The sequence below is a fragment of the Pan paniscus genome, chromosome 9 (genome assembly GCF_029289425.2).
Source record: "Pan paniscus chromosome 9, NHGRI_mPanPan1-v2.0_pri, whole genome shotgun sequence".
Lineage (NCBI taxonomy): Eukaryota > Metazoa > Chordata > Mammalia > Primates > Hominidae > Pan > Pan paniscus.
In genome coordinates this window covers 62,598,245-62,625,742 of record NC_073258.2, presented here as the reverse complement: position 1 = coordinate 62,625,742, position 27,498 = coordinate 62,598,245, and the positions used below count along the sequence as shown (strand labels likewise).

The 27,498-nt window shown below is 45.9% G+C and overlaps 1 protein-coding gene across 5 annotated transcripts in view; it reads right to left on the bottom strand.

The window, feature by feature from the left end:
• Window positions 1–27,498, bottom strand: part of SDHAF2 (succinate dehydrogenase complex assembly factor 2) — a 43,525-nt gene that overhangs the window by 15,763 nt on the left and 264 nt on the right. For 2 of the 5 annotated variants that reach the window (XM_063608505.1, XM_063608507.1), the window contains exons 2-3: window positions 19,907–20,130; window positions 19,642–19,751 (exon numbers count right to left, since the gene is read on the bottom strand). In XM_063608505.1, coding sequence (XP_063464575.1) covers window positions 19,642–19,751; window positions 19,907–20,130 — 334 coding nt within the window. Of the gene's footprint in view, window positions 1–6,951; window positions 7,105–11,007; window positions 11,807–19,641; window positions 19,752–19,906; window positions 20,131–20,795; window positions 20,996–27,498 lie in introns of those variants that run through there. The other 3 variants (XM_055094400.2, XM_063608506.1, XM_008953860.4) reach the window with 3 other exon arrangements.

Genomic DNA, 27,498 nt, shown 5'->3' with positions numbered 1-27,498 from the left:
TCTTCTTTATGATGTTTTTAAGAGACAGAGTCTGACTCTGTTGTCTAGGCTGGAGTGCACTGGTGTGATCACAGCTCACTGTAGCCTCGACCTCCTGCCCCAGACCCCCAGTAGCTGGGACTACAAGGTGTGCCACCACACTTGGCTAATTTTTAACATTTTTTTTTTGTAGAGCTGGGGTCTCATGTTGTCCAGACTGGTCTCCAACTCCTGCCTTAGCCTCCCAAAGCTAATTACAGGTGTGAGATGCTGTGCCTGGCCTGATTTTCTTAATAGTATTTCTTTTCTCTAGCTAACTCTAAGAATACAGTATATAATACATATAACATAAAATACATGTTAATCGACTATGTTCTCAGTAAGGCTTCTGGTCAACAGTAGGCTATTAGTAAAGTTTTTGGAGAATCAAAAGGTATATGCAGATTTTCGACTATGCAGGGGTTGGCGCCCCAACTCCTGTGTTGTTCAAGGGTTAACTGCACACTCATTTGGGAGCTGCAGGCAAAGAACAGATTTGAGGGAATGCCAGATGATGAAGGCAGATCAGATGGCCATACCCATTGTCCATCAGAGAGATGAGAGTAGCTTTCACCACAGTGATGGTGCTAGAGATGGGAAGAAGTGGTAGATTCAAGAACTATTTTGAAGTTAAGTCAACAGGCCTTGGGTGATGGCCATGGAGGGAGAAGGAGCAGCTTAGGACAATTCCCAGCTTGAGCAACTGGATGACTGGTGATGCCATTCACTGAGGCTCTCAAGATGAGGGAGTTTTTGGTGAGTAGAACAGGGAGGGAGGGTGGCCTGGCTGAGTTTGAAGGGTTTTTCAGCCTCCTTCAAAGGAGGAGTCAAGTTGGCAGTTAGATATGCAAGCTGGAGCTTAGAGGAAGATGTGAGAACTGTCCACACATAGGTGGTGATGGGTACCCCGGTATGGGTGAGATCACTAGAGAGAGTATCCAGAGGAGAGAGGAGGCTCCTAGAAGAGCACTGTGAAGAACTACAAACAGAATGACTGGGAAGAGGACGGCATGCCTCACAGAGGCAGAAGCATGGCTGGAGAGGCAGAAGGAAACAGAATCATGAAAATCAAGGGAAGGGGAGTTGTCCATAATTGGTCAGAGGCAAAGATAAAACTTCAATAAAGCCTGTTGGATTAGCAACATGGAAGTCACAGGTGACTTTAGTGAGAGATGCTTTCATAGCATAACGAGGTGGAAACATGGATAGATTAATATAAAGAATAAGTGAGATTTTAAGAAAGTAGAGACAAGTATAGTCAACCCCTTGAAGAAGCTGGATTACAAAGGGGAGGAAAGGAAAAGAAGAGTCAGCCGAGCGCGGTGGCTCACGCCTGTAATCCCAGCACTTTAGAAGGCCAAGGCAGGTGGATCACTTGAGGTCAGGAGTTTGAGACCAGCCTGGCCAACATGGTGAAACCCCGTCTCTACTAAAAATACAAAAATTAGCTGGGCGTGGTGGCACACGCCTGTAGTCCCAGCTACTCAGGAGGCTGGGGCAGGAAAATCGCTTGAACCCAGGAGGCGGAGGTTGCAGTGAGCCGAGATTGCACCACTGCACTCCAACCTGGGCAACACAGTGAGACTCCGTCTCAAAAAAAAAAAAAAAAAAAGAAAGAAAGAAAAAGGAGAGTCACTGGACTTGACAAAGAAGGCAGGGCTTGGGAGTAGGATTGAGCCGAGTGGGACAGATGAGCATACAGGAGGCAGGCTGCTACTGACAGTGCAGAGCAAGGTAAGGGCAGAAGCCAAAGTTCCTGTGTCACAGAAGAATGGGTGTGCAGATGTGGGAAGGCAAGGGAGCTCCTCTCTGAGGGCTTCAATGTCCTCTGATGGAAGTCAGTGAGGTCGTCTGAGAATAGAGAGAAGGAAAAGTCACAGGTTTGAGTAATGGGTGGGAGGTTTGACCCAGTCATCGTGGAACATGAAAGAGCAGATTGGCCAAAGACATACAGCATGTGCAAAGGCCCTGCAGCAGGAGGAATTCTGCAGCAAAGGGTGAGGTTGAAAGACTGACCATCTTAGAGGCTGGAGCACAGAAACTGAGGGCCTGGCCAAGATGAGGTCTGATATACTGAGATGTGCCAGCGATATCCTATGAGCCTGCTACACTAAGAGGTGCTAGGTGCTAGTCAGGATTGAATAGACAATGATGAGGAAATGAATAAAGCATGAAATCCCCCTTGACTTAACACAGTAAAGGCTTCTCATTCACAAGCAGTTTGCAAGAGTTTAGGTGGCCCTCCTCCTTCGTGTGCCACATTGTCTGGACGTGTGGTCTCTGGGATGTCTGCAGCAGAGTAACAGCGGGCTGCAACCACTCAAGATGTTTCCAAGGGCCAGGTCTGGAAGTGGCTTTCATTGCTTTCACTCACACTCTATCTGCCGGACTCAGTCGCATAGCACCAGCCTTGTTATCAGGGCGGCTCCTTCTTTTTTTTTTTTTTTTTGAAACGGAGTCTCGCTCTGTTGCCCAGGCTGGAGTGCAGTGGCACGATCTCAGCTCACTGCAACCTCTGCCTCCCGGGTTCAAGCAATTCTCCTGCCTCAGCCTCCTGAGTAGCTGGGATTACAGGCGTCCACCACCACACGTGGCTAATTTTTTACATTTTTGGTAGAGATGGGGTTTCACCATATTGGCCGGGCTAGTCTAGAACTCCTGACCTCAAGTGATCTGTCCGCCTCGGCCTCCCAAAGTGCTGGGATTACAGATATTAGCCACCGCACCTGGCCCGGAGAGTCTGCTTCCCACATGCTCAGGGCATTTCCTGGATGCTATAGGAAATAGTCTTTCTATATGCTCAGGGAGAACAAATGGTGTGGCGGGTGGATACTATCATCTCTGCCACAATCCACCGTTCTGTTTGCCAAACCAAGTTTTTCTTTTCACTCAGGGAACACACCCTCTTCCCAAGGGACCCAAAGTCCTATCTAGTCCCGATATCTGGCTCAAAGCCCAGGGTCTCTGGTGATGTGCAGTAGTCACTTCTCATCCAATGTGGCTCCTCTCAGTCCAGTAAGCCATGACCAAAAAGACAAGCAAGTTGCTCCCCTAACCCTGTGCCACACAGTGGTGGAGCAGGGACAGGACTCAGGGGTACCCGTTCATTACACCCCGGTGCTGCTTGCCGGGAGACACTCTCCTTATCCACTCTCCATATTGGCCCTGGCTCTTCTCTCTGGGAGATTCCTCCTTTTCCATCATCCTCTCTGGCTACAGCTGAAATGAGAGTGGCAGAGCCTGCCCTCTCTGGGGGCTGAGCACCGTCCCTCCTGCTCATGGATGATTGGAGGCCCAAAGGTTGTTTTATAGCTGGAACTGTCCAAAGGGCTGGCTCCCGGTTCCTTGGCAATACAATTCTTTACATAGTTAGTGTCTAACCTACTTGCCCTGGTCAGCTTTGTGGGCCAGTGGCCACGCTCACGCACGTGCCAAGTCTTTTCCTAGATCCAGTTCTTAGGTCTAATATGTTTTGCCTGTTCATCCTCCATGTCTCTCCCTTTCTACTCAATGGCTAGCTTGAGGCTATTTGGAACAATAAATAGGAGGCCCACCTTTAACCTGATGCTTGTCCTGAGTAACTGCATCCAAGAGAGAAGTTTTACCAGGCTTTTCTTGCCCAGATGAGTCTTATATCTCATCTCTTCCTATTTGGGGTGTAGCAGATTTTCCAACCCTGAAAGACCGTGGGTTTCTGTACTTTATTTCCTTTCATTACTGCTCAAACACCAGGTAATCCTCGCCTGAGCTCATCCCTTCCTTATAAATCCTCAACAAATACAGCCTACAGTAGCCAAGAGAGATGACAAGTTTTCTGCTTTCCAACTGTGTTGCCTTTGGCTGTCAGCCTGGAAAGCACATGGGATACCCTCCCAAGCTACAGTGGGCTGTAGTTTTATCAAACATTTTGCTAATGCATAACACAGACCTCCAACTTTCCAAGGGTCCTATATCAGTTTGTTTGCTAAGTGCTAAGCCACTGTCACCATAGGTGAGTAACTCAGTCCCTCTGGGCCTGTTTCCTTTTTGGCAAAATGAAGACAACAATACAAGCAACTTCATCAGACTGCTATGGAATTCAGCAGGACAAGCCATGTATGGTGTTAGCCTAATGTCTGCTCTGGAATAAGTGCTCAGTAAATGTTATTGCTGCTGTTCAAATAGATCAATAGGAATCATGTGTGTTCATATGCGATTGCTATACTAAGTTCACAAGAATCTGATCTATACTAGGCAGCTGCCTTTTTAAAAATTCAAGGGCCGGGCACGGTGGCCCACGCCTGTAATCCCAGCACTTTGGGAGGCCGAAGCGGGTGGTAAAGTCAGGAGTTTGAGACCAGCCTGGCCAACATGGTGACACCCCATCTCTATTAAAAATACAAAAATTAGCTGGGCGTGGAGGCGCATGCCTGTAATCCCAGCTACTCAGGAGGCTGAGGCCGGAGAATCACTTGAATCCATGAGGCAGAGGTTGCAGTGAGCCGAGATCACACCATTGCACTCTAGCCTGGGCAATAAACAGAGCAGACTCCATCTCAAAAAACAAAACAAAACAAAACAAAACAAAAAAACAAATGAGAGATTGACCCATCCAAGGGACAGAATGCTCATTCATGCTGGCCAGTCAGTGATTTTTCTCCCTATAAAGCAAATCTACATGGACAAGCCCTGTTGCCATCTGTATCTGTTATCAATTGCTACAATAATGCTGCATAACAAATGACCCCAAAACTTGATAACTTAAAATAATAAGCATTTCCTTAGCTTAAAAGTCTGCGGGTTCACAATTTGGACTGGGCTTGGCCGGGTAATTCTTCTGGTCTTGACTGGGCTCACTTAACTGTCAGCTGACTTTGGCTGAGGCAACTGGGGTGACTGGGACACACATCTCATCCTCCAGAAGTCTACCATGGGCAGGTTCTCACGTGGTGGCAGGGGTACAAGAGCTAAAGGGGAAGTGCTTTCTAAGGCTGTGCTTGCTTCACAATGACTGGTATCTCATTGACCAAAGCAATGAGTTGACCCCAGCGTCTGGGCAGAAAGCCCTAAAAGCTACATGGCAAACAGCATGGACACAGGGTAAGAATCTACCAGACAGACCTGGCTCAGTGGCTCATGCCTGTAATCCCAGTGCTTTGGGAGGCTGAGGTGAGAGGATCGCTTGAAGCCAGGAGTTCCAGACCAGTCTGGGCAACACAGCAAGACCCTGTCTCTACAAAACTTTTTTTTTTTTTTTTTGAGACGGAGTCTCTCGCCCAGGCTGGAGTGCAATGGTATGATCTCAGCTCACTACAACCCCCGCCTCCCGGGTTCAAGGGATTCTCCTGCCTCAGCCTCCTGAGTAGCTGGGATTACAGGCACATGCCACCACGCCCGGCTAATTTTTTGTATCTTTAGTAAAGACGGGGGTTTCACCATGTTGGCCAGGCTGGTTCGAACTACTGACCTCTTGATCTGCCCACCCCGGCCTCCCAAAGTGCTGGGATTACAGGCGTGAGCCACTGCACCTGGCCCAAAATAAACTTTTTAAAAAAAATTAGCTGGGTGTGGTGGCATGCACCTGTAGTCCCAGCTTCTCAGGAGGCTGAGACAGGAGAATGCCTCGAGCCCAAGAGTCAATCACACCACTGCACCCCAGCCTGGGTGGCAGAGTGAGACCCTGTCTCTATAAAAAAGAAATCTACCAGACAATCGTAACTGATTGCTGAGGGTGAATTCAGAACAAAAGAAGTTATTTCTATATTAAAAGTAGGTGTCTCAGAGCTCAGTGGCCTGGTGTCCTCATCCCTGCTGTGAGGATAGACCTGGCATACAAGGCTAGATGTCCTGCTGCCTGCTCTCACAGGGTCAGTGCCTGAGGCCCATAGACAGATCGTTTCGTGCCTTCCATTCACTTATCCCTTCTTCAGAGGACCTCTGCGGCACAAGCTCTATCTCATTGATTTCCGCGTCTTCTGTGTCTGGCACTGGGTGTAGCACATTGTGCTAGTGCAGACAACTTCTGCTTGGCAATCAATGAAATAAAGCACCAAGAACAGTGAGCTCCTCAAGGACAGACAAGATGCATTCTTCTCTATCCCCAGCATTTAATGAAGACCATGACAGTGTTTTTCCAATTAGCTTTCTCTTTTTTTTTTTTTTTGAGACGCAGTTTCACTCGTTGCCCAGGCCGGAGTGCAATGGCGCGATCTCGGCTCACTGCAACCTCCACCTCCCGGGTTCTAGTGATTCTCCTGCCTCAGCCTCCTGAGTAGCTGGGATTACAGGCACGTGCCACCACACCCGGCTAATTTTTTTTGTATTTTTAGTAGAGACGGGGTTTCACCATGTTGGCCAGGCTGATCTTGAACGCCTGACCTCAGATGATCCACTCACCTTGGACTCCCAAAGTGCTGGGATTACAGGCATGAGCCACTGCACCCGGTCTCCAATTAGATTTCTAGGCATCACTTCTCCTATTTGGACCAAGACAACTACCTGTTTCTGCTTCTGCTGGAAACAGTATCTAATACACCATCTATGAAAACCTTCTCACTTCTGCATGACTCTGCTGAGATGGGAGCCCAGAGAAACAGGTGAGTGAGGGTCCTGCTCACAGAGGGCCTGGCCTCAGAGCCTTGGGCCTTAGGAGGAACCAGCACTAGTTTGTCAGCAAAGGCACTGGAGCCAGTGGGTGCGATAGAGGTTGTGCAACTCATCTTGGGATCCTGGAATGAGTTCTATGTGGGCTTCCTAACAGGCACATCCAACTCTCAGAGGCAGCCTCCCACTTGGATACAAAGGACAGCCAGTGATGGGACGGCCCAGAAAGCATAAGAGCTCATCTCTGCTGCTCAGGGTAAGGAGAAAACGCTTGAAGCTGGGCAGAACTTGAGCCCTTCCCTCTGGCTCCCCTCCAAATCCACAGGAAGTCTCTGAACTCCAAACTCTCACCTGGATAGCTAGGCTGCACGTGTCCTCCTTGGAAGGCTCAGGTGGTTAAGTCTGGAGCTGCTGAGGCTGTGACATATGAGTCATGGTCCCCAGGTCCTATAGGGAACCAAGAGAGGGTGGCCCAATCTGTGCAAAGTTGTCCACACCAGCAGTCTGCCATGGACCAAGACAAGATTCAGGATGAGAGGTCGTTAGAAGAGAGATGATGATGCTTTTCATGTTTTGAGGCAGGGTAGCACATGGTACCTAAGTGCAAGGGCCCTGGGGCCCACTGCCTGGCTTCAAACCCTAGCCCAACCGCTTCCTATCTGTGACTTTGAGCTAGCAACTTTATCTCACCGAGCCTCACTTTCCTCATCTCTAAGACGGGAATAATCATTGCACCTATCTCACGGTATTGTGGGATGAAATGATGTAAAGCACTCAGCAGCACTGGGTACACAACAAGCCGAACTATTAGATGTTACTACCAAGTATTACTGAGGGTACAGGGGCTGTACTAAGCTCTCCAGGGGCAGGACTTTATTCAGTCCTTATACCCACACTGTGAGGTCGGGTTCCTTTTCTTTCCTTTCCACAGATGAGAAACAGAAGCTTGGAGAGGTTAAATAATGTGTTTCAGGTCACCCAGCTAATCAATGGGAGCTCCAGGATTCTAGGTTAGGCCTGATTCCTAAACAGCTCCCCTTAACTACTCTGTTCTATTTCCCCTAAACACGTGTTCCAGGGCATCACCAGAGGAGAATATTTTATTAAATATTAGCCAAATCACCTGAATCCACTGAGAAACAGAATGTACATCTTAACGTCCTCACTTGCTGAAAGTTCCATGCTGTGATGTGTTGTTACAGAAGATGATATATCCACCCTCCCCCACTTTTTTCCTTTTATACTCTAATCTCATGACAGATTATACAATCCCCTTCTTAAAGAAACATTCTCCTTTTTGAAAGGAATATTTGGCACTTTGGGAGGCTGAGGCAGGCGGATCACATGAGGCCTGTAGTTCGAGACCAGTCTGGCCAATATGGTGAAACTCCGTCTCTACTAAAAACACAAAAATTGGCCAGGCATGGTAGCGTGCACCTGTAATCCCAGCTACTAGGGTGGCTGAGGCATGGAATCGCTTGAACCCAGGCAGAGCTTGCAGTGAGGGGAGATCCTGCCACTGCACTCCATCCTGGGTGACAGTGAGACCCTGTCTCAAAAAAAAAAAAAAAAAAAAAAAAAAGGAGTATCTGGGGTCTGAGATCCGGGATCCAACAAAAGGCTTTTAACTCTTCTTTTGCAGCTATAGGTGATGATAAATCTACCCATCTCCTTTAAAGACTGATGTTGTCCTGGATAGCTTAAACTTTCTACCACCCCTCTAACAAACTGCTAACAACACTTGTTTCTTAAGCCACAAAAAGTACTGCTGGCCTGAAGCCACCTATCCCACCAATGCCATCTTCCCTGACAGGAAAATTCCAACACCACTCCTCATTCCCAGAGGGTTCACTGGGAAACTGAGGTGTCAGGAGGTAGCTTCACCGGGTACTGATCAGTGTCATCAACTTCATAGCTGTGGGATGGTGAGTCCACTGTCCTCAGATACTACAGAACATACTATTAAGTGGGGCTGTCAGCTCAAAAATCTCACAGACCTGCTTGCCATCTACAGCTGTTTAGCTTATCATTAAACCTTCCTCTCTTTGTCTAGCCACAAATAGCTGCAGATGGACTGAAGGATAAATGAGAGACCTCAACTATCCTATCGGAATCTTTTCCCAGTGATGTTTAAAAATATGAACCAGGTCTGTGCTGGTGCCACCCTGGCTGGAGCAGAAGACATACCAGATGACCTCCAGATAACACTCAAAGCCAGTAAGAGTGCTTCTACAATGACCCCCAAAAGACACACTCTGCCTAAGGCACAGAAAGCTCCAGCACAAGGTGTTTGGCTTATGGATTTTTAAGACTTAGGATGATTAAAAGGAAACGATGGAAAGAGAACAGCCTTTCCTGACCCAATTTAAGGTGTCACGTGGAGAGCCTGTGCAGGACTCACAAGACCACCTGAGTCGGTCAGGACAGGGCCAGACGCTCATATGCCCCACACAGGCTCTGAATGAGGTCAGTAAGCAGGGATGTGTCAAAGTAAAAGGAATGAGTCTAGCTTCTGTGCATTAGCGATCCTTCGGGGGCTGCTGGCCCTTGCTATATGTTTATTAATTCCTAAAAAAATGCACTGTGGCCGGCCTAGTTTTACTTAATGCCTAATAAAGGGAAAAACTGTTTACATAGCATCCCTGGGCCTGACAACTGAGCAGCTGAACTTAGCAAGATCCTTCACTTTCAAAGATGACACAATCCAGCAGCCTGGGAAGAAAACAATTCCTCTAGAAGCATGCCATTCCCAGGTGAAAGCGGCAGCAATTGAACATTGTGTTAAATAAGACAAAATCAGGATAAGAAGGGATCAAACCCGAGGGGGAGAAAAGTTCCAACTACATCCTTGGCTACTGGGGTTTGTTGCATAACGTGCAAAGGATAAATGGGTAAGTCACCGCCCAATTCATGTGCACTTCATACAGTCCAGATCTATGTCTATATATAAACTCCCGGCCTGCTTAACATTCTCCCCAGGGTACATCAAATGCAGCCCGAGAGAATAGCCAGAGTCTTCAGCAAGCTCCCAGGGAGACGTCTCCTTCCTCGCCTGCCCTGCTTCTGCGAGTCTCACTTCCATTCCTTGCTTAGGGGAGAGTGCTAGATTTTTCCATCAAAGGTCTTGTCACCAGGGTCTGTTTTCGCTCTCGTCTTCACTGGGAGGTAAGACATTCTGTGGTTCTATTAATAGGCTCAGCTTTCTGACCTGCAGATGAGACACCCTGGATGTAGCTATGGTGACCTCACTGATATGCCAGGCAATTTGTGTTAGGGACAGGTTTTAAGTCTCAGACTGAGGCTATGACTAAATGCTGACATTCATATCTAGAGTACATACTGTGCAAGTTACCATGTAAGAGCTTTGTGTGTTTCATCTCATCAACTAGCTGAGACAGGAAGCATTGTCATCCCCATTTTATAGATGAGGCAACTGAGGCTCAGGTCAATTCACGTATCCAGCAGGTAAGCAGCAGAGCCAGGATTTAAATGTGTAACCAGTGCACTGCGCTGCTTCCTCACAGAAGCTTCACTGGGTGATCAAGTTCAGATCTACTCACTTGGCGAAGCACCTGGCAGATTCCTACCCACCATGTCTCATGACCATGAGGTCATGTCTCAGAACTGTCACGTCTATTTGCCACAGCTTTTCCAGAGACTTCTATTAAATTTCCAGCAGTAAGGCAGTGTGTTCTAGTAGAAAGTTCAAGAGCTTTGGAGGCAGACTGAGCTATACTAAATTCTGCTTTTTCGACTCAATAGCGACCTGACCTTGGACAAATTACTTCCTCTCTCTGAGCCCACTTTCTTATGTATAAAATACGGGTAACACCACTAGTCTAGAGTGCTGTGAGGCTTAACTGTGATTACGTAAAGGCTAGATCTCTTCCCTTCCCTCCTGAGCCACCAGGGATACTGAAGAGCAGGCAGGAACCATGAGGTGGCTCTGTAGGAACCCTGGAGCTCAACAATGCTGGAAACATGTGCATGTGTAGTCCCTGTGTGCGGCTCCTATAATCACCAACCACCTGCTCATCAAATCTGGCCGACCTTCTTCTGGTCAACACCTTTAGATGCACCTGGTCCAGTTTGGGTGACTGATTCTACTGCCTAGATTACAGCTCTGAGGGCAAAACTCCTCCAGGGAGGGCACCACTAGCAACAAAGAAGTCACACAGCCCTAGAGCTTTTAAAAACACTTCTAACTAATTCATTCTAATATATTATTTCTTATGTATTATTATTTAGTCAACTAATTGTGAAGACTGTAGGAATGAGGGGGAAAGTTTTCTATAGTGCTACATGAAAATAAAACCTGTAATTGTGAACTTGTAAAACTCTATAAACATATGACTATGGGTTATATGAAAATAGACAAAATTAAAATTAATTGTGAGGGCTGGGAAATTGTAAATTTCCTTTTTTCAGTATGCTTTAATAATTCTCTTTCAAATTACAAAGTGCACGTTTTAAAGAAAGCCCAATGATGAAGATGTTGACTCCTAAGCAGTGTGCCCACACCACTCCTGCCTGTGGCCCTCATTCTGCCTGCTGTGCCTTTGAAGGATTCAGCTCAGGAGGCTGGGATCAGCTTCCCTTCGCAGAAGGAGCCATACCAGGTTGGAAGTGGGGAGTTCCACTTCAACAAAGCCCTGGGCCACTGAGGGCGGGGAGCTGCAGGGAGGGCAGGAGGTTTCCGTACAGCACGCACAGCTGGCTGCCTCTTTTCTTTGAGTACACTTGGGCTGAGGCAATGAGCAAGCACAACTGCTTCGCCTGCAGTGCCCTCTCGTGGCAGACTTGCCTCTAGAGATAGCAGCCAGGCAAAGCCTGCATGCCAGCGTTGCTGACAAATCACTTTTGAGGCTCAGAGCTGAACAAAAAAGTATGAGAATGAGTCACATTGTGCATTTACATGTATGTCCTGGGAGAGGGTTATGTCCATCACTTGAGGCAGGACCAGTGGTCTGGGGTAGGGCAGCTGGGCATCTAAGAAGCCAGAAGCAAGGCTAACGTCCATCATAAGTAGTTACCATCCACAGACTGAACCCCCATGCCAGGCCGTGGAGCACAGCTCAACGTGGCTTTTCAAAGAGGTACTCAAGATCTGGGGCACGCAGTCTCTGCTCTTTGTTTTTGTTTTTAGCAAAGTCTCTCAGCAGGGCCATGACTTCATTTTCAAATATTTCTGGGGCTGGTTTAGCTTCTGCAAGAGAAGAGTGGGCAGAAAAAATTATGCCATAGTCAGTCAATGCTCAGGTATGAGAATCTTAAAACTCGAAACACTGGCCAAGAACCACAGATGGATATATAGACTGTCTCCATCCTTCTTCTAAATATACACGATGTTAGCCTATACCAGGGGGTGGCAAACTGTGTGAGCCTATATTTGCAAGTCGTTTTATTGGAACAGCTGCTCCCAATGGTTTACATATTACCCATGCTCCTTTTGTGTTACGACAGCAGAATTGGGTACTTGCAACAGAGACCATATGACTACAAGTAAAATATTTACTATCTGGTCCTTTATGAACAAGTTTGCTGACCCCTGGCCCACACAATCTTGGCTGTACTATTTTGCTTTGCATTTGGCAATTCCATTGTTCCCCAGACATTGTGTTTTCCCTTGCAATGTATATATCTCTTGAAACAAAAGCTCTCTCTCCTTTGTCTATCAGTTAGAGGTCCTCAGTTTTAAGAGACAGAAACTAATAACTCTAGTAAACTTAAGCAAAAAGGAATTTATTGGAAGGATATTAGAGGCACACAGAACTGTCATGAGCCTAAAGAACCAGATTTCAGTGAACGGGCAACAAAGGCACTGAGTCAGAAGAATGAGAAGGCCAGCCTCAGTCTACGGCAGTGGGTCTGGCAGTGTGCTGCTCCCCCTGACCTTTCTCTACACCCTTGGGACACTTATTTAAGATGCCAATTACAAGCAAAGCCTCCCACTGCCAAAGCCGAGGCAATGTGCTCCAGAATTACCCTTCCACCAACACTAGGTACGACGCCAGGAGAGAGAATTCCTCAAAACCAAGTCAGATTCTCCCTTACTCAGCACAAGGCCTGGCATCTAGTGAGGGCTCTGTTTTCATGTGACAATCAACATAAGATCAAAGAGGTTTTGGCTTCCCCCAAGAAAGTAGAAAGTTGGAAAGAATATTGCACTCACTGTAACAACAAGAAAAAGCCAGATAAATTACAAATATTATGACTTTTCTCAAAGATATCAGAGAACTGAGGTCACAAGGCAACCCAACAGACGAAACCTAAGGAAAAAGAGGCCCTTCAAAGGAGAAACGAGAGCCGTGCACTTGCTCACCTGTGGCAGGCACAGGAAGAAGAGACACTGGACATCATACAAATGGGTAAAAGGAATTCAGCTAAAAAAAATTTTTTTTTTGTTTTTTTGAGACGAGTCTCACTCTGTCGCCCAGGCTGGAGTGCAGTGGTGTGATCTGGACTCACTGCAAGCTCCACCTCCTGGGCTCACGCCATTCTCCCGCCTCAGCCTCCTGAGTAGCTGGCACCACAGGCGCCCGCCACCACGCTCGGCTGATTTTTTGTAATTTTTTTTTTTTTAGTAGAGATGGGGTTTCACTGTGTTAGTCAGGCTGGTCTTGATCTCCTGACCTTGTGATCCGCCCACCTCTGCCTCCCAAAGTGCTGGGATCACAGGCGTGAGCCACCACGCCCAGCCAAAAAAATTTGTTTTAAATTAATACAGACAGGGCCAGCCTTATGTTGCCCAGGGGAGACTGCAGTGGCTAGTCAGAGGTGCAATTCCACCACTGATCAGCACAGGAATTTCGACCTGTCCCATTGCCAGTGTGGGCTGGTTCATCCCTCCTTAGGGAATCGGGTGGTCCCCTGCTTCTGAGAGGTCAACATACTGTTGCCAACTTTACAGCAGACACCTGATTGGTATAGAGCACTGCAGCCAAGAATTCCTGGGCTCCAGCGATCCTGCTGCCTCAGCCTCCAGGGCAGCTGGGACTGCAGGCCTGTGCCACTAAAATTTGCAATGAATTGTTAAAAGCCAAGTGTGGGCTAGCATGAGTGTATAAAACCACAGACACAGGCTGGGCACAGTGGCTCACGCCTGTAATCCCAGCACTTTGGGAGGCCAAGGCGGGTGGATCACGAGGTCAAGAGATCAAGACCATCCTGGCTAAAACGGTGAAACCCCGTCTCTACTGAAAATATAAAAAATTAGCCGGGCGTGGTGGCGGGCGCCTGTAGTCCCAGCTACTCGGGATGCTGAGGCAGGAGAATGGCGTGAACCCAAGAGGCAGAGCTTGCAGTGAGCCGATATCGCGCCACTGCCTCCAGTCTGGGCGACAGAGTGAGACTCCGTCTCAAAAAAAAAAAAAAAAAAATTAGCCAGGTGTGGTGGCACGTGCTTGTAGTCCCAGCTACTCAGGAGGCTGAGGCAGGAGAATCGCTTGAACCCGGGAGGTGGAGGTTGCAGTGAGCCGAGAGGGTGCCACTGCACTCCAGCCTGGGCGACAGAGCCAGCTTCCACTCTAAGCACACGTTAACACTAGACACTAGTAATGCAATGAAGGTAACCAAAGCAAAAACAACCCAAGCTGAGCTTACCTCCCAACTCACTGACTTGATCCCCACACTAACAGTAAAGTAGAAGAAGCATCCCCAATTGTAAGCATAAATACAATTATGAGAAAATTATGAGACATATACACAAAAGAAGAAAAAAACAACACACTGTCAAGGGACAAAGAAATCAACAGAAGCAGATTGAGGGATGACCCAGATGTTAGAACTATCAGACAGGGAATTTAAAATGACTATGACTAATATTAAAGGCGCCAGTGGAAAAAGCAGACAAAATGTATGAACAGATGAGAAATTCTAGCAGAGTTGGAAACTCCAAAAGTCAAATGGAAATGCTAAAAACAAATACAGTAGCAGATATGCAGAATGGTTTCAACAGGCTCATCATGAGATTTGACATCATCAAGGAAAGAATTAGTGGAAGACAGATCAATAGATATTATCTAATACAAATAACCCAAACTGATGCACAAAGAGAAAAAAGAATAAAAAACACAAAACAGAGAACCCAAAAGCTGTTGGACAGACTGAGCACAGTGGCTCACGCCTGTAATCCCAACACTTTAAGGGACTGAGGCAGACGGATCACTTGAGGCCAGGAGTTCAAGCCCAGCCTGGCCAACATGGTGAAACCCGTCTCTGTGAAAAATACAAAAAAATTAGCCAGGCATGGCGGCACGTGCCTGTGGTCCCAGTTGCTCAGGAGCCTGAGGCACAAGAGTCGCTTGGACCCAGGAGGCAGAGGTTGTAGTGAGCCAAGATCGCGCCACTGCTCTCCAGCCTGGGTGACACAGCAAGACTGTCTCAAAAAAACAAAAAACAAAACCCCCACAACAGCTGTTGGACAATATTAAACCATTTAACTAAGTATAACTAGAATCCTAGAAGGAAAAGAGGGAGAAAACAAAGCAGAAGAAATAGCTGAAGGGGTAACAGCTGAGAATTTTTCAACAATAATAAAAGATATGAAAACACAGATCCAAGATGCCCAGAGAACCCAAAAGCACGATAAATATCAAATGCCTACATATATAAATATCAAATAAATACCTACGTATATAATACTGAAACGGCTAGAAACCAAAGACAAAATATTGAAAAGATTCAGAAAGAGAAGACACATAAAAAGGAACAAAGATACAGCAGACCTCGTCACAAACTATGGGAATGAGAAAACAGTACATGGTAACACGGGAGGGAATATGAAGCTGGTGATGCACTGAAGGTAACCAGAGCAAAACCAAAGCCCAAACCCAGCGGAACTCCTGACTACCCGATCTTGTACACTAAGAGCTGGCGGTAGAAGTGTTTCTATTTAACAGAAGAAAAAACATTGTGACCCTTGAATTCTATATCCAGTGAAAGTATCTTCCAAAATGGAAAATCTGGCCAGGCATGGTGGCTCACACCTGTAATCCCAGCACTTTGGGAGGCCAAGGCAGGTGGATTGCTTGAGCTCAGGAGTTTGAGACCAGTCTGGGCAACATGGCAAAACCTCATCTCCACAAAAAATACAACAACAACAAAAATTAGCTGGGCATGGTGCTGCCGGCCTGTAGTCCCAGCTATTCTGGAGGCTGAGGTGGGAGGATCGCTTGAGCCCAGGAGGTGGAGCCTGCACTGAGCCATGACTGCACCACTGCACTCCAGCCTGGGTGACAGAGTGAGATCCTGTCTCAAAAAAAAAAAAGGGAGGAGTGGTGGGGGGCGGAATTTGAAGAGACATGTCACCAAATATACATAAAGGGCTGATAAGCCCTTGAAAAGATCCTCAATATTATTAGTCATTAGAGACATGCCAATTAAAACTATAGTGATGTACCAATATATACTTCTTGGAATGGCTAAAAACAAAAACAAAACCCTGATAATACAAAGTGTGGGTAAAGATGTGGAACACCAACCCCTCCCTTCACGTCCAACACCCTGGCAATCACTTATTTGTCCCTGTAAGTTTTGCCTTTTTCAGATTATCATGTAAACAGAATCACATTCTTGGAGTCCAATTATGTACTGAGTATGTACTTGTTGAGTCTGATCTTTTTTTTTTTTTTTTGAGATGGAGCCTCGCTCTGTCGCCCAGGCTGGAGTATAGTGGCATGATCTCGGCTTACTGCAACCTCCGACTCCCTGGTTTAAGAGATTCTCCTGCCCCAGCCTCCCGAGTAGCTGAGATTACAGGCGCCCACCACCACGCCCAGTATTTTTAGTAGAGACGGGGTTTCACCATGTTGGCCAAGATGGTCTCAATCTCCTGACCTCGTGATCCGCCCACCTCAGCCTACCAAAGTGCTGGGATTACAGGCGTGAGCCACCGCGCCTGGTTGAGTTTGACCTCTTTTGCTTAGCACAGAAGCTGGCAAACTATGCCCTGTGAGCTAAGAATGATTTTTAGAGATTGGGTCTCACTCTTGCCCAGGCTGAAATGCAGTGGCGTGATCATAGGTCATTGCAGTCTCTGAACTCCTGGGCTCAAGTGATCCTCCCAAGTAGCTGGGAATACAGTGTGCACCACCGAGCCCAGTTAACTTATTTTTATTTTTGGAGATAGGGGGTCTATGTTGCCCAGGCTGGTCCCAAACTCCTGGCCCCAAGAGATCCTTTGCCTCAGCCTTCCAAAGCGCTGGAATTATAGGTGTGAGCCACTGCATCCAGCCAAGAATGATTTTTTAATGGTTGGGGGAAAAAAATCAAATGTATATTTCATAACTGGTGAAAACAGTATGAAATTCTATTTTCAGTGTCCACAAATAAGGTTTTATTGAAACACAATCATATTCGTTTACCTGCTATCTGTGGCTGCTTTCATGCTACAAAGGTCGAGGTGAGTAGTTATGAGAGGCTGTATGGCCTGCAAAGCCTAAAATATTCATTATCTGTATTTACTATCTATATTTACCTATTATAGAAAAAGCTTACTATCTATATTTACCTATTACAGAAAAAATGTACTAAAAGTTTTATTTATTTATTTTTGAGACAGAGTCTCATTCTGTCACCCAGGCTGGAGTGCAGTGGCCCAATCTTGGCTCACTGCAACCTCCACCTCCCAGGTTTAAGCGATTCTCCTGACTCAGCCTCCCGAGTAGCTGGGACTACAGGAACCCGCCACCACACCCAGCTAATTTTTTGTCGTTTTAGTAGAAACGGGGTTTCACCGTGTTAGCCAGGAAGGTCTCGATCTCCTGGCCTCAGGTGATCCACCCGCCTCGACCTCCCAAAGTGCTGGGATTACAGGCGTTGACTCACCGCGCCCAGCCCTATTTATTTTTTTGAAAGAGTCTCGCTCTGTCGCCCAGGTTGGAGCACAGTGGCGTGATCTCAGCTCACTGCAACCTCTGCCTCCCGGATTCAAGAGATTCTCTTGCCTCAGCCTCCAGAGTAGCTGGGCGCACCACCACACGCGGCTAACTTTTGCATTTTTAGTAGAGACAGGGTATTGTCATGCTGGCCAGGCCGGTCTCAAACTCCTGGCCTCAAGTGATCCACCTGCCTCGGCTTCCCAGAGGAGGAGCATGTGATCTCATGCTGAAATTACAGGCATGAGCTACCACACCTGGCCCTATTATAAAGTTAAACATATACACTTACCACATGACCCAGCAAATCCTTCTCCTGAGTATTCACTCAAGAAAAACTAAAACCTATGTTCACAAAATCTGTATGCAAATGTTTACAGTGGCTTCATTTATAACCACCTAAAGCTGGAAATAATCCTAATGTCCCTCAGCTGGTCAACAGATGAACAGACCATGGTACATCCACACAATGGAATATTACTCAACACAAAAGAATGAACTATTGATACAAGCAACAACAAGGATATGCATCTCAAATGCATTATGCTAAGTCAGGGCAAACTTGTTCTGTAAAGGGTTGGAGAGTAAATATTTGGACTCTGTTGGCTTTCCAGTGATTGTATAAGGCTCCAGACTCTGTCTTATCACTCTTCATACCTGGAACCCATAGACAATGGCTGCTACTTTCTGATACAAATATTGAGTGGAGACACAAAAACAGCAGTCCCGGAGTGTGGCAGAATGAATGACACGTCCCCTAATATCCAGTTTTCATCGATAACAGAATCTCCAACACAGCTGGGCAGATGGAATAGACTATATTATTTTTCCTTATGGTTAGATGTAGCCAAGTAACTAAGCTGTGGCCAATGGCAAATAAGTGGAAGTATGCTGGATAATTTCCTGAGCGGGATCTACAAAGGAGGGGTATGCACTCCCACACACTTTTTCTGGGCTGAAATATGGCTGTCCTGGATCAAGAAGTAGAAAACACATGCTAGGATGAAAGAGCAGCAAGTAGGGGGGACCTGGACCCATGACTTTTTGAAGCCCCTCTATGAGCTCTGGAGTGTGCCTTCCTCTGGACTTCTGTCATGAGAAAGACAGTTCTACCTTGTTTAAGCCATTACTGTTTTGGATGTTTTTTTACTCATAGCCAAAGTTAATCCTAACTATACACAGTTACAATTCATTCCTCATAAAGGTAGTGCCTGAATGAAACTTTTTTTTTTTGAGACATAGTCTCACTCTGTTGCCCAGGATGGAGTGCAGTGGTGCAATCTCAGCTCACTGCAATCTCTGTCTCCCAGGCTCAAGCGATTCTCTTGCCTCAGCCTCCCAAGTAGCTGAGACTGCAGTTGCCCGCCACCATGTTCGGCTAATTTTTGAATTTTTGGAGAGATGAGGTTTCGCTGTGTTGGCCAGGCTGCTCTCAAGCTCCTAACCTCAAGCGATCCATCTGCCTCAGCCTCCCAAAGTGCTCAGATTAGAGGCATGAGCCACCGCGCCCGGCCAGAATGAAACTATTGAGGAGCTTTGGCTATGCAGACTTAGTTGTCTGATTCCACTCCATTCCCAGAGTGGTTCTTCTTCAACCTTTGATACTGTGAGCTTCATATACCCTTCCACTAAATTCCTTTTTGCTTAAGTGAGACAGACAAGTTTCCACTCTGTCTCACAAATAAAGAACCTTAACTGATAAATTTTGTACACTTAACAAAAATTTGAACAGTGTTTGGGTTGAGTGTCTACTTCATGAATAAAAGAAAAAAATTATAAGCCAGGCACAGTGGCTCATGCCTGTAATCCCAGGATTTTGGGAGGCCGAGGCGGGCGGATCACCTGAGGTCAGGAGTTCGAGACTAGCCTGACCAACACAGAGAAACCCTGTCTTTATTAAAAATACAAAATTACCCGGGCGTGGTGACACATGCCTGTAATCCCAGGTACTCAGGAGGCTGAGGCAGGAGAATCGCTTGAACCTGGAAGGTAGAGGTTGCAGTGAGCCGAGATCATGCCATTGCACTCCAGCCTGGGCAACGAGAGTGAAACTCAGTCTCAAAAAAAAAAAAAGAAAGAAAAAAATTATCTAGGATACAATTCTAGACTCAAATCAGCCTAAACTGTCCTATTTTCACATTATGCTGCTTATCATACCCAGTACCTGTGGCCCAGTAGTAAATATCCCAGTCATTACTAGGCTCGTTAATCAGGCGGTCATAGAGGTTCAGCTGCTTTTCTGTCATGTGCTGCAGATGTTCTTTAGCAAAAAGACTAAAAACAAGAAAGAAAAAAAGAAAAAGAGGTTGAGAAGGCTGTGTCTAATAAAAGAGAAGTGACACCAAGACTCCTACTCCCGGGAGTCTCTCTGAACCTACTCTGGCTCAGGAAGCTGCCCGATCTAAAAAAAAAGACTCCTAGTCCCATACCTAAGAAGAATGCAGTTTTCCAACATTCCCCTCTTTCTGCTCTCATAGAGCAGGCGGGCTCTTTTGGTTTCTATGGATTCATCAGTTCTCTCCTGCCATGGAGGCAAAGGGATTTCAATCATGTCCTTTTGGGAATCTGTTGGGCTGTCACCTCTGTAGAAGCGTCTGAATGATTTCACACTGAGCAAAGGAGACAATAGGCTGTGCCTTGACAGAGCAAGCATCTGAAATGAACAAACCACAAACATCTTTACAATAATGACGACTATCATCGCTATCATTTACTCAATGCTTACTAGGTGCTGAATGCATTCAATCACATTTAGTCATGAGGAAATTACGCTGCTGGCCAGGCGTGGTGGCGCACACCTGTAATCCCAGCACTTTGGGAGGTCAACGCAAGCATGATTACTTGAGTTCAGGAGTTCGAGACCAGCCTGGGCAACATAGCGAGACCCTGTCTCTACCAAAAATACAAAAATTAGCCAGGCATAGTGGGGTAGTCCCACCATGGTGCCTGTGGTCCCAGCTACTCAGGAGGCTGAAGTGGGAAGATCATCTGAGCCTGGGAAGGTCAATGCTGCAGTGAGCTGTGATCGTACCACTGCATTCCAGCCTGGGCAACGGACCCTATCCCCCTGAAAAAAGAAAATAAATTATGCTGATATTGTCCCCACTTTACAGCCAAGGAAACAAGAGGCTCAGGAAGGTTCAATAACTCACCCAAAATCATCCAAATATTAACTGCAATTAGAATTAAAACACAGTCCTAACTGCAAATGTGTCCCTAACCAGTGCCTTTCCAGAAACTATCCCAGCAGAAATAATTTTTCCTTCCTTTGCACTCCCTTAAAATTCTTACAGTGTGGTTTATACTCTACTCACTCACCTGTGTCAAATCCTGAGCACACAGAGACAGCATGATCCCTAATACCCCAAAGGCTCCCAATCCAGAGAAGTGGACAACTTATCAAGATATGATGTCAAGGTGGTGACCTCAGCAAGAGGTGAAGATGGTGGAGTAGGAAACCCCAGATCCTCCTTCCCTGATGGAGACACTGAGCCAACAGCAACAAACAAACCGATTCCCTGTGAGAAATCCAGAAACCAGTAAGAGGCTCCTGCTCCCCAGGTGAGCACAAAACCAGCTGCATCGAATCCAGCAGAAAAATTTGTAGCACTCATTTGCCATAGTCTCTTCCCTCCCTGCTCAAGCATGATCATGAGATAACCCCCAGATCCTAGCTTCTACCTGAGACAGAAAGAGAAGACTGAAAAGTATGTATAATGTTCGGACTTTTGGGGGAATCAGGTTTCTGTTTTGTTTGAATCTAAGTGCTAACAGAAAAGGGCAGCAGGTTGAGGGAGAACAAAGAACCATGGAGAACAAAGGTGACAGTTTAGACTGGCAAGCACTCACTCCCTCATCACTCATCCTTGGCTCAGTGCAGAACAAGCAGGAGAAAACTCCCACCTCCCAGCTTCTCCCTAGGGAGGGAAACAGGTGCAGTGTGCATCCAACATTCTAGCTTTTTGGGGCTCTCTGGGGGACTGGTTTCTGTCTCTAAGCACTTGAAAGGATCTAGCACACTCTAAATGCCTGGGTGGCTTGCTGCTGATCCAGAGGATCCCTGAAACTGCAGAGAAAGGCCAATACAGCCCAGTGGCCTCTCCCAGGGTTGGGGGGAGTGGAGTGTGCATCTAATATTCTGACTTTTTTTTTTTTTGAGACGGAGTTTCGCTCTTGTTGCCCAGGCTAGGGTGCAATGGCGCGATCTCGGCTCACCACAACCTCCGCCTCCCAGGATCAAGCAATTCTCCTGCTTCAGCCTCCCGAGTAGCTGGGATTACAGGCATGCCCCACCACGCCCGTCTAATTTTGTATTTTTAGTAGAGACAGGGTTTCTCCATGTTGGTCAGGCTGGTCTCGAACTCCCGACCTCAGGTGATCTGCCTACCTTGGCCTCCCAAAGTGCTGGGATTACAGGCGTGAGCCACCACACCCAGTCGTAACATTCTGTCCTTTGGGGAAGCTACCAGAGGGACTGGTTTCTGTCTTGCCCAGCTTGGGGCACTGATGGGACATGGCATACTCTAAAAGTCTGGAGGCCACCGAATAAGACAGCTGGGAGACTTGTAGCAGCTCCAGAGAAACTGCAGTATCATACGCAGACACTAAAGGGAGCAAGAGATTATGGGCTCCTGAAAAAGGAAACCGGCAAATCCCTCTAAATGGGAATTTACATCCGCAAGTCCAGAAAAGACACATCCTCAGTAAAGGACTGAGAGACCCTTGGAATCTCTATCCATGCTGACTAGTGAAGGCCAATCACCAGTACAAAGACCGGGAGAGACAGATGATTTTTCAAATGTAGAAATCACCAGTACAAGTTACCAAGCACATGAATAAAGAGGGAAACATGGTCCTATTAAAGGAACGAAATACATCTCCAGAAACTAACCTTAAAGAAACAGAAGTATATGAATCACCTATAAAGAATTCAAACTAGCCATAATAAAGATGTTCAATGAGCTTTGGAAAGTGATGCTTGAACAAAATGAGAAAACCAATAAAAAGACAGAAAACATTAAAAAATAACCAAATGAAAATTTTGGAGCTGAAGAATACAGTAACTGAATTGAAAAATTCACTAGAGGAGGCTAGGCATGGTGGCTCACGTCTATAATCTTAGCACTTTGGGAGGCTGAGGCTGGAGGATCGCTTGAGCTCAGGAGTTCGAGAACCAGCCTGGGCAACACAGTGAGACCCCGTCTCTAAAAAATAAAAATACATAAAAATTAAAAAATTAGGCCCGGCGTGGTGGCTCACGCCTGTAATCCCAGCACTTTGGGAGGCCAAGGCGAGTGGATCAAGAGGTCAGGAGATCAAGACCACCCTGGCTAACAATGGTGAAACCCCGTCTCTACTAAAAATACAAAACATTAGCCGGGCATAGTGGCGGGCGCCTGTAGTCCCAGCTACCTGGGAGGCCTGAGGCAGACGAATGGCGTGAACCCAGGTGGCGGAGCTTGCAGTGAGCTGAGATCGTGCCACTGCACTCCAGCCTGGGCAACAGAGCGAGACTCCGTCTCAAAAAAAAAAAAAAATTAAAAAATTAAAATAAATAAAAAAATTCACTAGAGAAAATCAATAGTAGACCTGATCAAGCAGCAGAAAGAGTCAGCAAACTCAAAGACTGGTCATTTGAAATTAGTCAGGGTTTTTTCTAAAAAAAAAAAAAAAAAGAATGAGAAAGAGTGAAGAAAGCCTTAGGGACTCCATCAAGGAGATCAATATACACATTATGAGAGTCGTATAAGAGAAAGACAGGGGCAGAAAGCTTATTAGAAGACATAATTGGCTGGTCTCAGTGGCTAATGCCTGTAATCCCAGCACTTTGGGAGGCTGAGGTGAACGGATCACCTGAGGTAAGGAGTTCGAGATCAGCCTGGCCAACATGGCGAAACCGTCTCTACTAAAAGTACAAAAAGTAGCCAAGCATGGTGGCGCGTGCCTGTAATCCCAGCTACTGGGGAGTCTGAGGCAGGAGAATTGCTTGAACCCAGGAGGCAGAGGTTGCAGTGAGCTGAGATTGTGCCATCGCACTCCAGTCTCAGTGATAGAGTGAGACTCCATCTCAAAAAAAAGACATAATGGCTAAAAACCCCCAAAGTTGGGGAAAGAAGTGGACATCCAGATTCAAGCCTAACAGATCTCAATTAACATGAACCCAAAGAAGTCCATACTGCGACGTATTTTAATCAAACTGTCAAAAGTCAGAAAAAGCTGGGTGCAGTGGCATGACCCTATAGTCCCAGCTACCTGGGAGGCCGAGGTGGGAGGATTGCTTGAACCCAAGAGTTAAAGTACAACCTCAGCAACAAAGCAAGATCCTATGTCTTTAAAAAGTCACAAAAGAGACACCAAGGATGTGCATGCACAGAGAAATGTGAGGACACAGTGAAAAGGTGGCCATCTGCAAGGCAAGGAGTGAGGCCTCGAAAGAAACCAAACCTGCCAACACCTTGCTCTTGGACTTCTAGCCTCCAGGACTATGAGAAAATTAATTTCTGTTCTTCAAACCACACAGGTTATAGCAGCCCTAGTAAACTAATACAGCATGCGATGAAAATTCAGATTCCCAAGCCCCACCATAAACATTCTGGATGAGAATCTCTAGGACTGGACCCTGACGAATGAATTTTTAACAACCCTCTAAGAGATTCTGATGCAGACTGAAGGCAGGGATTCCTACTTTCTATACTAAAATAACATGATTGAGTAATTTCTACAGAAATGAATGCGGATGGGGAGGACTATCCTCATCAGTACAAGGAAATTGTTCTAATAATTGGGATGTCTTATTATTTTAGCCAAATTTCACCCATTTTTTTCTGTTAGTATCAAGGCAGCATTCCATAAAAGAAACAATAATGGTTGTCACATAGTTCCAGGGAATTGTGTGACACTGGTATGAGTTGTGTTAAATTATCACTGGAGGCCGGGTGCGGTGGCTCACGCCTGTAATCCCAACACTTTGGGAGGCTGAGGTGCGCGGATCACGAGGTCAGGAGATGGAGACCATCCTGGCTAACACAGTGAAACCCCATCTCTACTAAAAATACAAAACATTAGCCGGGCGTGGTGGCAGGCGCCTGTAGTCTCAGCTACCCGGGAGGCTGAGGCAGGATAATCACTTGAACCCAGGAGATGGAGGTTGCAGTGAGCCAAGATCGCGCCACTGCACTCCAGCCTGGCAACAGAGCGAGACTCCGTCTCAAAGAAAAAAAAAAAAAAAATTAAATTAAAAAAATATATAGAGAGAGACAAGTACAGAATACTATAATACTGTAACTGTGGTATGTAAGTCACTTTTAATTTTGGTATAGAAATTAAAGACAAAGGTATAAAAACAACTATAAAAATTTGTTAATGGAGACAATATAAAAAGATGTAATTTGTGACATCCATAACATACAAGGGGGTCATAAAAGAGCAGAGTTTTTGTATGCAATGGAAATTAAGTTATCAAAACAGATTGTTATGTTTTATATAAGCCACATGGTAACCACAAAGAAATACCTGTGTAAGACACACAAGGAAATGAGAAATTCGTTTCTCAAAGTATGTCACTACAAAAAAAAAAAAAGTCAGCGAAATATAAAGGATGACAAGAGTGGAAAAGAGGAGCAAAAAAGTTGTAAGACAGAGAACAGTTTACAAAATGGCAACAGCAAGCACAGTTGGCCCTCCGTATCTGTGGGTTCCACACCTGTAAATTCAACCAACTGCACACTCAACCAACTGTGGATCAAAAATATTCAAAAGAAATAAATAATACAACAATTAAAAAACAACTAAGATATAGTATAACAAGTATATACATAGCCTTGACATTGTTTTCGGTATTATAAGTAATCTAGAAATAATTTAAAGGATATGGAAGGATGTGTGTAGATTATATGCAAATACTATGCCATTTTATATAAGAGACTGAGCTTCTGCAGAGTTTGATATCCACAGCGGATCCTACAACAGTCATCCCATGGATACAAAGGGATGATTGTACTTCCCTATTTTATTTATTTTTTGAGACAAGGTCTCACTTCCAATGCCCAGGCTGGAGTGCAGTTGCAAAATCAAGGCTCACTGCAGCCTTGACTTCTCAGACGTACTCCCACCTCAGCCTCTCAAGTAGCTGGGACTACAGGTGTGTACTACCACACCTGACTAATTTTTTTTAGTAGAAAAGGGGTTTTGCAATGTTGCCCAGGCTGGTCTCGAACTCCAGGACTCACACGATCCACTCACCTCGCCCACTATTTACTTTAGGTATAAGTGGATTAAACTCCAGGCCCGGAGCGGTGGCTCACGCCTGTAATCCCAGCACTTTGGGAGGCTGAGGCGGGCAGATCACGAGGTCAGGAGATCGAGACCATCCTGGCTAACACGGTGAAATCTCGTCTCTACTAAAAATACAAAAAATTAGCCAGGCGTGGTGGGGGGCGCCTGTAGTCCCAGCTACTCCTAAACCAGGAGATTGGCGTGAACCCAGGAGGTGGAGCTTGCAGTGAGCCAAGATCATGCCACTGCACTCCAACCTGGGCGACAGAGCGAGACTCTGTCTCAAGAAAATAACATAACATAACATAACATAACATAACATAACATAACATAACATAACATAACCTCCCCAACCAAAAGACATGAAGTGGCTGAATATAATGAATTTAAAAAAAGATTCAACTATATGCCGCACAAGAGACATTTTATTAAAATCTGGAAATCAATGGCAAAAGAAAAGGTGGAAAATTCACAAATATGTGGAAATTAAACAACACACTCTTGAACAATCAATGAGTCAAAGAAGACATCAAAAGGAAAATTAGAAAATATCTTGAGACATGCCGGGAATGGTGGATCACACCAGTAATCCCAGCACTTTTTGGAAAGCTGAGGCAGGAGGATCACTTGAGGCCAGGAGTTTGAGACCAGCCTGGGCAACATAGTGAGACCCTGTCTCTACGAAAAAAAGAAAAAAGAAGGGAAACAACAGGCCGGGCGCGGTGGCTCACGCCTGTAATCTCAGCACTTTGGGAGGCCGAGAAGGACGGATCACCTGAAGTCTGGAGTTCGAGACCTGCCTGGCCAACAAGGTGAAACCCCATCTCTACAAAAATACAAAAATTAGCCAGGCATGATGGCGATGCCTGTAATCCCAGCTACCTGGGAGGCTGAGGCGGAAGAATCGCTTGAACCCGGTAGGTGGAGGTTGCAGTGAGCCAAGTTCGTGCCATTGCACTCCAGCCTGGGCGACAAGAGCAAAACTCCGTCTCAAAAAAAAAAAGGAAAACAACAAAAAACAAACAAAAAGGAAATATCCTGAGACAAACTAAAACCCAACATATACAAAATTATGAGATGCGACAAAAGCTGTACTAAGAAGGAAGTTTATAGTGTAAACGCCTACATCAAAAAAGAATAAAGATCGAGTCCCCGGGTCTACAGGAAAAAAAAAAAAGAATAAAGATAGGGATGGGGGTAGGAGGGGAAGATAGAGGCAAAGTTAGTTACTTTATAACAGCAGGCTAGGAAAAAAGAATAATAAGTTCCAGTGTTCTATTACATATTAGAGTGACTACAGCTAATAACACTGTACTGTATATGTCAAGATGCTAGAAAAAGATCTTGAAAAGTTATTACCGTAAATAAATGATAAAGATTTGAGGTGATGGACATGCTAACTACGCTGATTTGATTATACGATGTACACATGTATTAAAACATTATACTGTACCCCCATAAACACGTACAATTATATGTCAATTATAAACAAACAAAAAGCTGAAGATACTATGTGAAACCACGAAAAGCATTAAAGACTAAAGAACGGGGAGAAGGGGCGCCCAGGGAAGTTGGGCTAATCCCGCCTGGGACGTAGGTGAGAGGCGAATTGGGTCTTGGACGATGACTGATCGTTTAAGCAGATATTTCCAGACCGGCACACAGTAGGCTCACCAAAGAATGGAAGCGACCTTTATTTCCTGAGTTGCAGGATCGGCCTCTCCCTGGGCCTGCCCTTGCCCTGCGC